Below are 15,505 nucleotides of genomic sequence, written 5' to 3'. Positions count from 1 at the left end.
TTCAACAGGAAAAAATCCAAGGACTCTGTTTTCCCTCTTAAGTTCCCAAAGCCATTTAAGCACTTGGGAAAGTAGGTGCAGACTCTCAGGGTCCTTTGATGGACTACATCAGTAAGTGAATTAAGTACTTATTTCAGATTTAACTGAACGAGTTATACAATAGGTAATACATCATCTATTATATAACTTATTACACAGCTGATACAGATACAGATATAAAACATTTCTGTAAGCTAAAAGGGTAAGAATTGGTCATAAATTGCTTTCATGACATTTTTATTCCTATAAATTTTATTTAATTAATAAGTCCACATCTTTATAAGTTCAAGAAACATAAATGTTCTTTAAAATTTTTTTTTAACATTTATTTTTTGAGAAGAATGAAATCTGGCCATTTGTAGGAAAGTTGATGGATCTCGAGGGTGTCATGCTCAGCGAAATAAGTCAGGCAGAGAAGGACAGATACCATATGTTTGCACTCATAGGTCTAACAGGAGAACAGGAGAAACCTAATGGAGGACCAGGGGGAGGGGAAGAGGGAAAGAGAGTTGGGGAGAGAGAGGGATTGAAACTTGAGAGAGTACTGAATACTGAAAACGAACTGAGTGTTGAAGGGGAAGGGGGAGGGGGGAAAAGAGGTGGTGGTGATGGAGGAGGGCACTTGTGGGGAAGAGCACTGGGTGTTGTATGGAAACCAATCTGACAATAAACTATTAAAAAAACCATTTATTTATTTTTGAGAGACAGAGAGATAGAGCATGAACAGGGAAGGTCAGAGAGAGATGGAGACATAGAATCCAAAGCAGGCTCCAGGCTCCTAGCTGTCAGCACAGAGCCCGATGCAGGGCTCGAAGTCATGAACTGTGAGATCATGACCCAAGCCAAAGTCGGCCGCTCAACCGACTGAGCCACCCAGGCACCCCAAGAAACATAAATGTTCTTAAAGCACATAATACTTTTAAAAATGCCATTGAGAGAAATATTCCATAAAAAGTTAGGAGACTGACATTTTTTTAAAGCACCAATTAAGACTTTTACTAGTAGCTCGATCACATTATTTATCGTGACTTGTAAGTATCCTCCTTTTGTGTTTTACCAAGTTCTGTTTGTAAACTGTGAGCTTGTCGGCAAGGGCAGTACTGAATTAAATTTTCTGATTTGCACTTTATCCAGACTAAACCAGCAATGTTCTTTTTTTTTTCTTTTTAGAATAAACTAACGATGAGAATGTTTTTATTCAAATCTAGTCTTTCTGTCCTCTTGCAGAGAGAGCTCTTTCATGCGCCATTTTGTGCTCATCCCCTTTGAAAACCCTTGAAAACAATGTGGTCTGTGGAGATGATGGGAACTGTAAGACACGAAGTCTCAGGAGCACAGATGGAAATGTAAACAGGAAACCAGTGGGGAGTTAATTGTGTGGCATCTGGCACTAAGGTCTAGGAGAGGCAAACAAACCATCTCACCACTGTCTCTTGACAAGATGAGGTTGCACCCTGAAGACAAAGGTGGAGAATGGAGCCCCTCATTCTTATGCCCGCTGCAAATGATTCATTGTTAGTAGCTGCTAAAGGCAGAAGGGACCTCAATTACCCAGAGCATCTAGGACAGAAAAAAAAATCTAACATCCCTTCCATATCCCCAGATGCCACAAAAAATGGGATTTTTTCCCATTGTTATATCAAAATGGGGTCATATAATAAATGTTCTTTTGGTTTTCTTGCTTTCTCTTTTTCTTTTGTTTCTTCTTCTTCTTCTTCTTCTTCTTCTTCTTCTTCTTCTTCTTCTTCTTCTTTTTTTTTTTAGACTTTGCTATCTCAGATTGTAGTTTTAATATAAGACGACTACCACTAAATCTCTCTCTTCCTGAGTTCTATCCCTGGTTCAGGTAGAGGTCATTTTGCCTGGAGAAAAGATTGATTTCTCTTAGGAGAAGCTCGAAGAAACAGCATCAGCTCTTCCATTCTCATTCATCACAAAAACAAAGACTGAAGTAAAAAACTTGCTGATATGTTTAGGGAAGACAGAGACCAACTGTGGCTGGGAAATTGGAATCAGAATAGTTTTGATACACTGGTTAACATACAGGAAGGCAGAGTTTTCTGGAAATAGGACTTGTGCACCCCCATGGGACCGTTTCAAGTCAAAGTGTTTTCTGACAAGTGAGCATAGCTGTCTTGAGAGCCAGCATGTACTGTCAGAGAAGGGAAGCTGGGGATTGGGAGATGTGAAATTTGCTGGTTCAAACTATCAGCTCCATATATCAACTGTTGTGCAGAGTGAAAGGAGCAACTGACAAAGCCATCCTTTTTTGGTCCTGAAGTTTGACTGATTGGTTGATCGTGTTGGGAGCCAAAATTTGCTGCCAGTGGGCAGAAAGGCAAACCTGAGGTCCCAAACAAGGTTTTGTTTAGGACTCTTAAAGGTTCCTAAGGTACAGAAGGAGATTTCTTTTTCTATTGTTTTCCCTACTAGTGGAAAAGCATTTATTTAGGAACCATGAGATTTGCATTATTATTCCAGGATGATCATCTAATTGTGTGACTATGTGAAAATGATGTAATGTCCTTGGACTTTCTTGTGGATAAAAGGAGTAGATTGGAGTAGATTAACACTGAGGTCCTTTCAGTTGCAGAATGCAATCATTTTAGGTTTTGTGTTGGATTCATTGCAGGATTTGACAGATTAAGTGAAAATTGTTACACCATGCTGCCACTTTCAGATACTCAAGCAACATTATTTGGGCAATAGCAATGTGTTTTTTTCTTGTTGTTGTTTTTCTAACAATTGAGTAAACAAAGTTTTGTGGAGTAGGTGAAAAATAAATTCCTAACTTCAGCAACTTAATAGCTAAGTGCTTATGAGTTGAAAATGAAAACAAGGGAAGATGAATAGCATTTTGCCTCTGACTTTGGCATTTATGACTTGCTAGGTTGGCAAACTGAGCACATCCTGAGTAAAAGTGAATCGAGAGTGACTGGCTAATACCTTCTATAGCAAATGGCTTTCCCACTGTCAGAAGTTTGCAGTCAGCATCTATTGACACTTCATAATCCAGAAGGGCTTTGTCCATGATGAAGGCGTCTAGTTTCTCTGGATCGTTCCTATATTTAAGACCAAGAGAAGAAAAGAGAAAAATGATTCATTAATGGACAGAAAGGTTGACAGCTGGCTTTTGTTTAGGGGACAGAAACCTGGACAGAAAGGGCTGCCCAAGCTAGGTAGCTGCTGACTCAGCCTGTTGACAACTCCCTGACCCGTAGAGATCAGAGCAGAGGAAACAGATACTCTTCTAAGACAGCATGACATCTTTCCAATGGGTTTGTCTACCAGTTCCTTTTATTACTACTAAATCCAACAACAAAGCCAGTGTGACTGTGAATTGAATGGGAAGGTTCATTTCTCTCTCTGTTTTAAATTTGTTTATTTTGACAAAGAGAGAGAGCACAAGCAGGGAAGGGGCAGAGTGAGAAGGAGGGAGAAAGAATCCCAAGCAGGCTCTGCACTGTTAACACAGAGCCTGACACAAGGTTCGAACTCATGAACCTTGAGATCAAGACCTGAGACAAATCCAAGAGCTGGACTCTTAACCAGCTGAGCCACCTGGTGCCCCACGGTTCATTTCTCTTACATTAATTGAATGACTCCTTTGTGCAAGGCATGGTATTTATTGTTCTCCACACACTGTGTCACTCATAATGACTCTGAGGTGGTTGGTATTATCCTATTCTAGCAGAGGACAAGGCTCGGAGAGTCAAAGTAACTTGATCCAGGTTATATAGCTAGTAGGTGCTGGAGCCAGCTAGTCTCATTAATCAATATATGGATGTTTTTATTTCTTTCTGTTATGATCACTATCATATTCTTCAGAGACCAGACATCATTTCATATTTAGGAATACATATTAAGAAAGTACAAATATGAGATCTGGCACTCCTAGGGGAAAGATGGTTGAGGTCTCTTTAAAATCCTTGAGCTAGCATTCAATCAATGAGGAAGGGGAAGCATAGGTAATAGATCTTAGGGATCTGCTTTATTAATATATCTCCAGAGAATCATATTTCACTCCCATCCTAGGAGGTGGCTCAGGCAAGAATCATTCAAGGTAGGTGTCTCTGGCCTATATCAGTGAATCAGACTTGGCCTGGGATCAAGATGCCAACAGATGCCTTGTATGTTCTTGCCATTTTTTGAATGTAGGCACAGAGATGGTCCAGAGGGAGAGAAAGATGTCTCAGCATGGGATGAGTTTCCATTTAGGAAGGAGGCAAAGGAGGAGGAGTTCCAAAAGGAACTATTTACAGTGTATGCAATGAGTGTTTTCTGCCACCTCAAATTCTTTTTGGAAAGTTATAGGACATACATCCATTTACAAAAGGCTCTCCGACCCTCAGGGCTATATATCCATTTTGGCAAAGAGAACAACTCTTCTCTATTCTATCTGGGCTCAGTCATTCCTCTCTTAGAGCCAAAAATCAGTCTATTGGAATTCAATACAGTGGAGTGGCCTCAAACTCAGAATAGAACATGGCTAGGACCCATCAAAAATCTAAAAACAAATGACACCTCTCTATCCCTCTAAGATCCATCCATGGGAAAGAAGTACATATTTACACGGACTCACAGGGAGCAGATCAACTTCCTTTCTTGATGCCAATGGCCACTACTTCCTCCTTCTATTCTTCCAGGAAGTGAACAGCCTATTCAAAATGTATTCCATTTTCCAGGGGTATTGGATTTATGTTGCAATGAGACCTGTCTTTAACTTTAACCAAAATAAAAAACATCTCTCAGCTCCACAGCTGTGGGAAGCTTCAGAAAAGGTTGAGGATGTGAATTTTCTCCTAGGAGCTGGTGATGAGGAACCTTAATGGAATCTTGGCAATAAAATAAAAATCAGGCTGAAAGATGTTTCTCCAATAAAAGTTTTACTGCCACAGTAACAGAATGTACCTTGGGAGCTACATAGCAACAAGTCACCGTTTACCAACACTCTGCAAATATTTGAAGTAGCAGTAACAACAGAAAAAAATTGGGGTTCAGTTTTTCTAACCAATAATTGCTGAGGTCCAGTCTCAGTGGTATCCTTAAATAATTACTGCTGATTTTGGACTGCGGAGTGAACTTAGTTATGACAGGTGTCTATTGTACAGGAAGGCAAGAAGCAATTAGCTCACAGACTCCCATGGGGCCCTGAATCACTGTGAGGATGTGGCTGGTGTGATCCAGATATAAGCAGTTTCTAGACTGGCTGAATCATCCTTAGAGTTGGCAGGGCCCCCTGTTGTTTTTCCAATTATAGAAACATCCTGTCTTTTTTGAGAGTTCACTTGGTAATACTGACACCACAAAATAATGCATAAACCACCATAAAACATATACTAACAGGTGACTCGAGAGGCTGTGATCTGCAGCGTAGGGCTCTGGGATAGGAGGGGGATGACAGGAGGACTGTGGTTTCTTGGAGTGGTGGCCGAGAGCATATGCAGTGACCGGGCCAAAAGTGGAGAGAGAACCCCAAAGATAAGAAGTCAGAGGGCATTAATGGTGAGTTCTGCCTGTACGCCAGTTTCACAGACCTTCATCAGCGAATCACTGGGGGAGCTTGTTAAAATGCAGTTTCTGAGGGCCTGACTGTCTGCATTCCTCACAAACTCCCCAGAGCTAACTGGAACATGGAGGCCGCTGGAACACGGACTCTTCTTTGAACATCAAGGATCTGCTTTTCTGTGATGGTTCCTAGACTGGCCTGCAGCAGTGACTGGATGCTAGGAACCTGGTTCTAATCCCGACTCTGCCACTTGCTAGCTAGATTACCATGGACAAGTTGCTTCTTTAAGGTCTCAGCATCTTCATCCGTGCCTGCTTTTCTAACGAGTTCATCTCTCCATACTAGAGTGGGGATAACTCTGAGCACTGGGGCCTTCTCAGGTGAAGCTTCCAGAAGAAATGAAGAGCCTGAGTGGAGTGGACCTGGAGACTGCCGCAGTAGTGGCTCAGCTTGCTCTGTTCACACTGCCGCCAAAAGAGCCCGGTTTGTCAGCGATTACTATCTAGCTGGGAGCCACTGCCATCTCCCTGACATCTTACTCTCTCTCTCAGCCATGAATTTGCCTGAAGGAGAGAGTACAGAAGAGGAGCTGGAAGACAAAGGTGCACTACACTCTGTGTTAGAGATGGACTCTAACATTTTAAAGCTCTTGCAAAACTGCAAGTGTCATTTCCTAGTGCTTACACACCACACAGAGCTTTGGAAATCTGAGAGCCCAAGGCTTCCCCTCTAGGCTCTATAAAAAGTCCATAAGTGCTTTTAGGGGCCTGTCGCCAGAGCTCTTGAGAAACATACAGCCCTTATGTCCCATGAAGTTACTTATTTATTTTATTTCTCTTCTTTTTTTAAATTAATTTATTTTGAGAGAGAGAAAGAGCAAGGGAGGGACAATGAGAGAAAGAGAGGGACAGAGGATCTGAGGTGGGCTCTGCACTGAGCCGAAGTTGGATGCTTAACTGTCTGAGCCACCCAGGTGCCCGTTTCCCTTCTTTCTTAAAAGAGAATTCTAAGTGGCAAGTCCTTTTGTCCACTGGGAAGCTTACTGTGGTTGACCAAAGATAAAGCCAGTTTCCTGGGCGGTGCAATTTTAGGGATTGGAGGCTTGAATGTATGTCATTGTCCTGAGACCATCAGGCACAGGGGAGAGGGCTGTTCACCCTCGTGCTGTGGGGTCTGTCATCCCCTTCTCCCAGGCAGACTAGAAGAGAGAATCCCTAACTGCCCCATCCTCCTTTGCATTCAGCTTCACTGAATTACAGGCTCTGATACTCTGCCATGGCAATGTGATTGCTCTTGATTGCTTCTCATAAATTCTGATGAGAAGAATGCAGGCATGGGAATCATTGCCTTTTATCTTATTTCCTTTCTACAGGAAATCTCTAAGATAAATCCCATTTCCTTGTGGCAAAGGGAGACAGTCTGTGGGCTTAGAGATTCACTGTGCAGGAAAGGGTTGTCTTGGGACGCTTTATCCTCTGGCCACATTCCCTGACTGTTTGATCATTTCAGCACCATTGTTTCCTCGGTGATGTCAAGCCAACATTTACTTCCCCCACCATCTGCTACGCTAATGACCCCACTGGCACTTTGAGCAAAGCTACTGCCAACGGGGACTATGCAGGTAACTAGTAATCTAGGTCACATAATTAAATGCACACGATTCCATACTGCCTTCTTGATCTCACAGTGTGAGTCGTTACTGAACACACAGTGGGTATATTTAGCTGTCATTTAAAAAAACTAACAAATACTATATATATCGGTAGCTTAGACTTCTCTTTCAGCGAGAACTCTTTGGACCCAAGAGGTTGACACTCACTTCAGATACTCCACTCCGTCAGGGGTGGCTGGTACGTTGTACCTTCTCATATACTCATGCATCTCTGGGAAGCTCTGCCTCACATAATCTTCAGCACTGCTTTCCCGGACAGTTCCGAAGCGGAAGCCTTGAGAGGGATGGTGTAGCTATGAGGGAGAAGGAAAAACAAAGGCCTTTAATATAAATTATTCTTAGAATTGGTTTCAAACTTTTCTTCTCCCATCATCCCTTGGGACATAATAGTGATTTACAATTTTTCAAACACACATTGTCATTAACATGTACATAGAAATGTGCAGCTATGCACATGCTCTTTTGTATCCTGGATTTCACATAAGTAATTGTTCCAAATTCAGAAGCAAATATATGGAAACAACAAACATAAAACAATTTTCTTCTCTATATTGAGAACCTATCAAAATTCTTTAGACACTGTATACACTGGCACATGGAGTCAGCCTCACTATTATAAACTGCATATCAGACAAAGGTATAAAGATAATAAATTAAAGGTTATGCTCCTTGGTTAGAACTACACAAAGGCCAAGTTAATTAAAACCTTGCATCTTGAGGGATGCCTGGGTGGCTCAGTCAGTTAAGCATCTGACTTCGGCTCAGGTCATGATCTCATGGTTCGTGGGTTTGAGCCCCACACTGGGTTCTGCACTGGCAGCTCAGAGCCTGGAGGCTGCTTTGGATTCTATGTCTCCCTCTCCCTCTGCCCCTCTTTCGCTCATGCTCCATCTCTCTCTCTTTCAAAAATAAATGTTAAAAAAAATCAACAAAAAACACTTGCATCTTGAGATTGAAATATATCTGATCCAATACAGTGAGTACATCTGTTTTATGCTGTATTTTAAGTTTGTTGAATTTATATTTGGTATAATTATGAAATTCTCTCTTTCCTTTAAATAAATGGATTTTCCAGTGCTAAGTCATGCTGTTTATTTGCTCAAATGGACTGGGATGTGAGACAGTTAGGAGCCACAGAGGAGAAGGGGAGTGGGAATAGATTAATATAGTTTTCATACTAACAGAGTGCACAACCTTGCGGTGAGGAGAAGCAGCACACCCAGAGCTCTGCAGAGGCTTTCCGTCACCAGGATAATAAGGATGCAGCACATGCAACACTATTACTCATGAAAGTTGTACAGAAGTATTAATGTAGCATCTAAACTTAAGATTATTCCCAATATAAGAATGAACTGGATTGGGCCATGTTATAAAAATAGTTGAATAGCCTGTAGTCAGCAGTCACAATTGTCACATAAAAGTTCCTGCACTTTTTTGTTCTGCTTCATGTTAACATATTTGATATCACTGATTCTGACCTGCAATCCTGGGACAGGACTCCATGGATGGGCTTCATGAAGCTTATAGAGGTCCTGAAATTGTAGGCAGCACTTTATTTTTATTTTTTAATAATTTTTTACATGTTTACTTATTTTTGAGAAATAGAGCATGAGCAGGCAAGGGGCAGAGAGGGAGGGAGACACAGAATATGAAGCAGGATCTAGGCTCTGAGCTGTCAGCACAGAGCCTGGCACAGGGCTTGAACCCATGAGCGGAGCCATGAGATCATGACCTGAGGCAAAGTCAGTCGCTCAACTGACTGAGCCACCCAGGCGCCCCAGGCAGCATTTTCTTTAAATATGTTTGTAATTTTCTTTGATGAAAATAATACAGAATTTTTTATAAGTTTATTTATTTTGCAAGAGAGAGAGAGAGAAAAAGAGAGAGAATGCAAGGAGGGGAGGGGCAAAGAAAGAGAGGGAGAGAGAGAATCCCAAGCAGAATGTTATGCAATGTATAAATCATGTTCTGAAGCACACACACACACACACACACACACACACACACACACATTTTAATCTGAGAGAGAGAGAGATCATGAGCCAGGGAGAGGGGCAGAGAGGCAGAGGGAAAGATAGAGATCTATATAGAGAGAAAGGGAGGGAGGGAGGGAGAGAGAGAGAGAGAGAGAGAGAGAGAGAGAGAGAGAGAGCGAATCTTAAGCAGGTTCCATGCTCATGGAGCCTGACATAGGGCTCAATCTAATGACCCTGTGATCATGAACTGAGCCAAAATCAAGAGTTAGATGCTCAACCAACTGAACCACCCAGCCTCCCTTGAAGCACATTTAATGAAAACAAGACAAATGCTCAGATGACCAATGGAGAAAGAGCTTTTATACGGTATGATCAAATTAAATATCTATATGGTTACTTTAAATGTCATGATCCCCAACATGTATCATAGATGTTACACACACACACACACACACACACACACACACACACACACACACTTTGGAAGAAAATTTATCAAGATACTAACAATGGCCATTCCATTGCTGGTGAAATTACAGGTGTACTTATTTATTTGTAGATTTACAGAAACATGCCTCATGTTTATAACTAGAACAAAATTTATTTTATGACCAGCAAAACAAATCCCTCACTAATTTATTCAACATTTATGGAGGGCCTACTTTATACAACTTTCAAAGTTACTGGGACCACAGAGGTAAATACGTGCAATCATTCCCACGCAGGAACTCACCACCTGGTTGTTTATGATGAATGTTGCAGATCCCCCTGGTGAGGGGGTGATAAGGCATGCCCTTGTGATGAATTTAACTGTGCCATACACTGAACACATTCTAATGTTCTCTGCCAGCATAACCATAATGAGGCACCAACAATAACAACAGCGGCTAATATTTACTGAATATTTATTATGTGCCAAACATGATATTTAGTGCTTTCCATGTATTATCTTTATTCCTCATAGCAGCTTCATGAAGGGGCACTATTACTACTTCCTTAAAAGAAATTTTTTAAAACATTTATTCATTTTTGAGAGAGAGAGAGAGAGAGAGAGAGAAAGTGAGCGGGCGAGGGACAGAGAGAGAGGGAGACACAGATTACAAAGCAGACTCCAGGTTCTGAGCAGTCAGGACAAAGCCCAATGCAGGGCTTGAACTCACATACCATGAGATCATAACCTGAGCCGAAGTCAGACATTTAACTGACTGAGCCACCCACGCGCCCCTATTACCTCCTTTTTAATGATTAATAAACTGAAGCTTAGAGAAACAATAAAGTAACTGGCATAAGATCACACAGTTAGAAGTCGTAGGGACTGAATTAAACCCAGTCTGTCTGATTCCAAAGCCCATCCTATTATCAACCTGCCTTGCAGCTCATGGCAGCAACTGGAGAGAAGATGCTTATTACAATAAACTCACTAGTCTTTTAAAATATTCTTGGGGCACTGAGGTGGCTTAATCGGTTAAGCATCTGACTCTTGATTTTGGCTTAGGTCATAATCTTACACTTTGTGAGTTTGAATCCTGCATCGGGCTCCTAGGTGACAGCTCAGAGCCTGCTTGGGATTCTCTCTCTTTGTCTCCCCTTTCCCCATTTGCATGCATGCTCTCTCTCTCTCAAAATAAATTAATACACATTTAAAATATTCTCCTCAAGCTTTAGGCTCCCCTTGGCATTCTCACAGTGGCAAATTGCAGCCTTGTGGCTTGAGCAAGGCAAGGCTAACAGCATTCTGTCTCTGTAACACCTACTCATTTTTTAAGGCCTAGGTCAAGTCTTTCTATATGAAATCTTTGGTCTTAACTAGCTTCACCCTCCTATCTAGTACAAAACCAGAAACAGTTTACTCTATCTGTGTTGGTATAGCACCTTGCACATATTTAATATGTAGTCTAGCTCTTTATTTAATTATCTTCATTCTTCTTGTGCATTACTTCCTTTGACTCTCCCAAGAAACTCATGAGATATTTTTATTTTCTTCCTTTTATAGATGAAGAAACTACTGATTAGATAGTTTGTCATTTGCCCAAGGTCATAGAGCTAGCAAATGTCAGACCTGGGATTTGAACCCAGGCAGTCTGATGGAAAACAGTGAATTTTTGAACAATGTGGACATTGCTTCTGATAGATACTATGTCATACTGACGCTTGGTGTGGTCATTACAAAACTTGTGACTTATGTGCCTGGTGGTGAGCTAAGGGCTGTAATATTTTTAATTCTCACAATAATCCAGCAAGATAGATGTGATTTTTCTTGTTTTATAGATTAAGATGCTGAGATTTGGGCAGTTAAAGTAACAATCAGATTCTCACAGCTAGCAATTAGCATGACTAATTCCCAGGTTCTTTTCCCCAACATGCAGACTGAGTTTCATTCATTTGCATATCACAGTGACCTATATGACACTTGGCACCCAACAGGTGTGCTATAGATTTGTCAATGTACCTCATTTTACAGTTTATCTATTTCTTTTTTTTCCCTAATGTTTATTTATTTTTGAGACAGAGAGAAACAGAGTGATAACAAGGGAGGGGCAGAGGGGAATCTGGAACAGGCTCCAGGCTCTGAGCTGTCAGCACAGAACCTGATGCGGGGCTTGAACCCATGAACTGCGAGATCATGACCTGAGCTGAAGTTGAACGCTTAAACAACTGATCCACCCAGGCACCCCTTTTTAAAATGTTTATTTACTTATTTTTGAGATAGAGAGAAATCATGAGCTGGGGAGGGCCAGAGAGAGAGGGAAACAGGAACCAAAGCAGGCTCAGTGCTGACAGCAGAGAGCCCGATGTGGAGCTTGAACTCGTGAGTGATGAGATCATGACCTGAGCTGAAGTCAGATGCTTAGCTGACTGAGCCACCCAGGCACCCCAACTGCTTATCTATTTCTCTCCACTTGCCTGACATCTCAGTTCATTCATCACTTCCCTTACTCTCTGCCTGCACCACACCCTCCTTCCATAAGCCCTCACAGTACACAGAATTTTCTTTGCTAGAATCTATCACAGTAGCACGTCTTAAATTTAATTGTGTTATAGCTTAATGTCTATACTTTCAGCTTGTTCACTGGACTGGAAGCTGTGTGTGATAAATGTGTGATTAACCGCTGTATTCCAAAGCCTTCCATCATATAGTTGCTCAACTAAAATGCTTGACCAATGATTGATAACTCTTTTTTGAACCCAGAGTGAAGTGAGGACTTTGTCATCCCATGTAGCACAAGAGGGGCTAACAATCTAGCTTACAACTCCAGCTTTCAAAATGAACCCTCCTTTAAAGGGTCAGTTAACATCCCTAAACAGATGTTAGGTCAGTAATTCAATACTTTTGTCTTATATATGAAAAGAATCCCTTTCAATAGTCCATTTCTGCACATTACTCTGTTAAAATACTTTTGTGACCTACAAATTGTTTCTAGGCAAATCATGAGCTTCTCTTGCCTGTTGAGCACATCAGTACTTCTTTCCTTTTCATGTTGTGGGAAAGAGTCACAAACCAGCAGATGTAGACCCATATTCCAGTGGAGAAATAGCCCTTTATATTTCTTTTCCATGGCTTTCAGTTGCCTTTTGCTCAAGGGCTCCTGAATCTGCCTCACATGATTCTAATGCCTGTGAAGGAAAACTTCCTTCAACACTAACACAAATAACCAGACTCCAATGGGAGGAAGGATTTTATTAGCCCAACAGGGATGCTACTCTATCTTGGAGATGTTTTACAAACACTGCCACTTCTCTGGTCTAAGCCACCATCATTTCTACCCCCTGCATATTCCTCGCTTCTCCAGTCTAGTCAGAGTAATCTTAGAGCCCAAAGCTCATCACTTACTCACTTGCTTATCAGTGGCTCCCAATTGCCCTTGGGTAGATGTGCCATCCTCATGAGAACTCCAAGATTCTGGATAACCTTTCTCTGCCTTCTTTTCTCCAGCCTCATCTCCCCACGCTCTTCCTGGTCCTCTAAGCCTCCAAGTTCTCTCAGTTCTTCCAACATATACTTTTTGCTTGAGCAGAGCTCTTGCCAATAGTCTTCACTCTGCCTGGAATGCTCTTTCTCCTCAACCCAACCTTTCCTTTGCATAGCTAACTCTTAAACATTGCTTCCCCACAGAAGCTTTCACTAAGCCCTAGTCTAGATTACGTCACCTATAACTCTCTCCCACTATACCCTGCCATAATATTGATAAACCTTGGAATTATTTGTTCAATGTCTGCTTTTCCTGCTAGCTTATAATTTCCCACAAGGGCAGGGCCCATGACTATCTCATCTGTGTGGCCATAAGTCATCAAGAAATGTTACCTACTATTACTGTCGTCATCATCATCATGGTTATGCAACAAACACAGTGCTTGGCACACAGTAGATGCTTAATAGATACTGGTGTCATGAATCATCATTATTAATATAACGTTCTCTTAGGTTACACACATTAAAAACTTGATACTTTTGTCCCATTTCATGTTGTCTTTCTTTCCCTGTGTTTTTCCCTTTAATTCTTATCTTAATTTTTTTGAGATAATATATTCTTTTAAAATTTTTCTGTGTGAGATTCTAATGGGAAAACACAATGGGCTATTCAGCAGTCACAGAATAATGGAATCAGAAAAGGGATCTAAGAAGAACGGATGCAACCCGATGGGCCAGCACAGTCCATCCTGTGTGTCCATGCCGTGTGTAATTCAAACAGCCAGGGATGTCAGAAAGCCTGCACAAAGGAGAGAAGATAATATATACAAAGAACTGAAGCAGTTGAGCTGTGTTACAGCCATCACCAGGAAGTCCCAGAGAGAGAAAAATGTCTTTAAAGTTTCAGCTAAATATCTTACCAGCTCTTCCAGTTCTGTTTATATTTGTTTCAACCTCTTTGGGCCTTGGGAAATATCAAAGGTTAAACTATCCATCTGTGTGTGAAGTGTTCAGCATTAATGGAATACTGAACTCTACGCAGAACCCCTACATGGAGAATAATCAAATACATGTTTTGGAGAAAGCAGAGAAGTCCTCAAAAAAAAATTGGAAGCAAACTCAAGGAATAATCAAGGGGCTATGTCCAAGGTGATAGGATGCTTTAGATTTGAAAACAGTCTTAATGGTGAGTATTTTCATTTGAGGTCTACATTTGTATTTATTTGAGATTGTACTTTAATAAATGGAATGTAGTCACTAGACTTGGTAATGTCCTTTAGAATTGAGTGGAAAGGGGAACTCTTAACCTGCCGGGTAAAATGGGATAAACTAGCTATTGAGACCATAGCTCCTCCCCATGTCATCATTCTATCCATTTGAAACCTGTGGACTCTATAATACGGAGTGGTCTCAGAGTTCAGAGGGGCTTTAAACGTCATCTACTGTAGTCACCCATTGATTTCCTGAATCTTTTATAGCAAAGCTAAACACACCACCTGGGATTTCTTTAAGATGTAGATTCTGATTCACTATGTCTAGGTTGGAGCCTGAGACTTTGCATTTATTTTTAAAAATGTTCATAACATTTATTATTTTTGAGAGCGAGCGAGCACATGCACGGGGGAGGGGCAGAGAGAGAGAGGGAGACACAGAATCAGAAGCAGGCTCCAAGCTCTGAGCTGTCAGCACAGAGCCCAATGCAGGGCTTGAACTCACGAACCATGAGATCATTACCTGAGCTGAACTTAAATGCTTAACCGACGGAGCCACTCAGTAGCCCCTCTTTTTTTTTTCAAGTTTATTTAGTTTTTGAGGGTGGGGAGGGGCAGAGGTAGGAAGAGGGAGAGAATCCCACGCAGGTCTGTGCACTTAGTACAGAGCTTGACACAGGACTCAGGGCTTGATCTCATGAACCATGAGATCATGGCCTGAGCTGTGATCAAGAGTCGGATGCTTAACCAACTGAGCCACCCAGGAGCCCCAAGAGTCTGCATTTCTAACAAGATCCCTATGGATGCTGACTCTTGGTTCATGGATGAGACTTGGAGCAGCAAGGCTTTATTTATAACATCACTATTAAGTGCTTGTTAAATCTCTGCTTGAATGTCTTCAGAGAAAAGGAAATCACTCCTCTTGAAGCCTATCTTCTGTATAGGAGAGATGACTCTATGTCCCACCTAATCAATCTACTCATTCAAATATAATAATAATATAAAGAACAACAGTGAATATTTTCACGTATTTACTATATGCTGATACATTTAAATCTAATGAAATTGTTACTTTTATTATTTATTATTACATCTGAAGGGTTAAGATTCAGGGAGACTCTGCATATTGTGGAAGACCAGCAGAAAGCAATATATTAAGATTTGGATCTGACTCCATGACTTGCAGCT

General features: G+C 41.3%; 1 protein-coding gene across 1 annotated transcript in view; it reads right to left on the bottom strand.

Moving 5' to 3' along the window:
• Positions 1-15,505, bottom strand: part of GRIN3A (glutamate ionotropic receptor NMDA type subunit 3A) — a gene marked incomplete at its 5' end in the record, with an annotated part of 169,491 nt that overhangs the window by 47,550 nt on the left and 106,436 nt on the right. Inside the window, 2 exons of the mRNA XM_029919646.1 lie at positions 2,986-3,101; positions 7,368-7,513. Of these exons, the coding sequence (XP_029775506.1) occupies positions 2,986-3,101; positions 7,368-7,513 (262 nt within the window). The remainder of the gene's footprint in view (positions 1-2,985; positions 3,102-7,367; positions 7,514-15,505) is intronic.

Source organism: Suricata suricatta, chromosome 13, assembly GCF_006229205.1.
Source record: "Suricata suricatta isolate VVHF042 chromosome 13, meerkat_22Aug2017_6uvM2_HiC, whole genome shotgun sequence".
Lineage (NCBI taxonomy): Eukaryota > Metazoa > Chordata > Mammalia > Carnivora > Herpestidae > Suricata > Suricata suricatta.
This window is presented reverse-complemented; position numbering and strand designations above follow the sequence as displayed.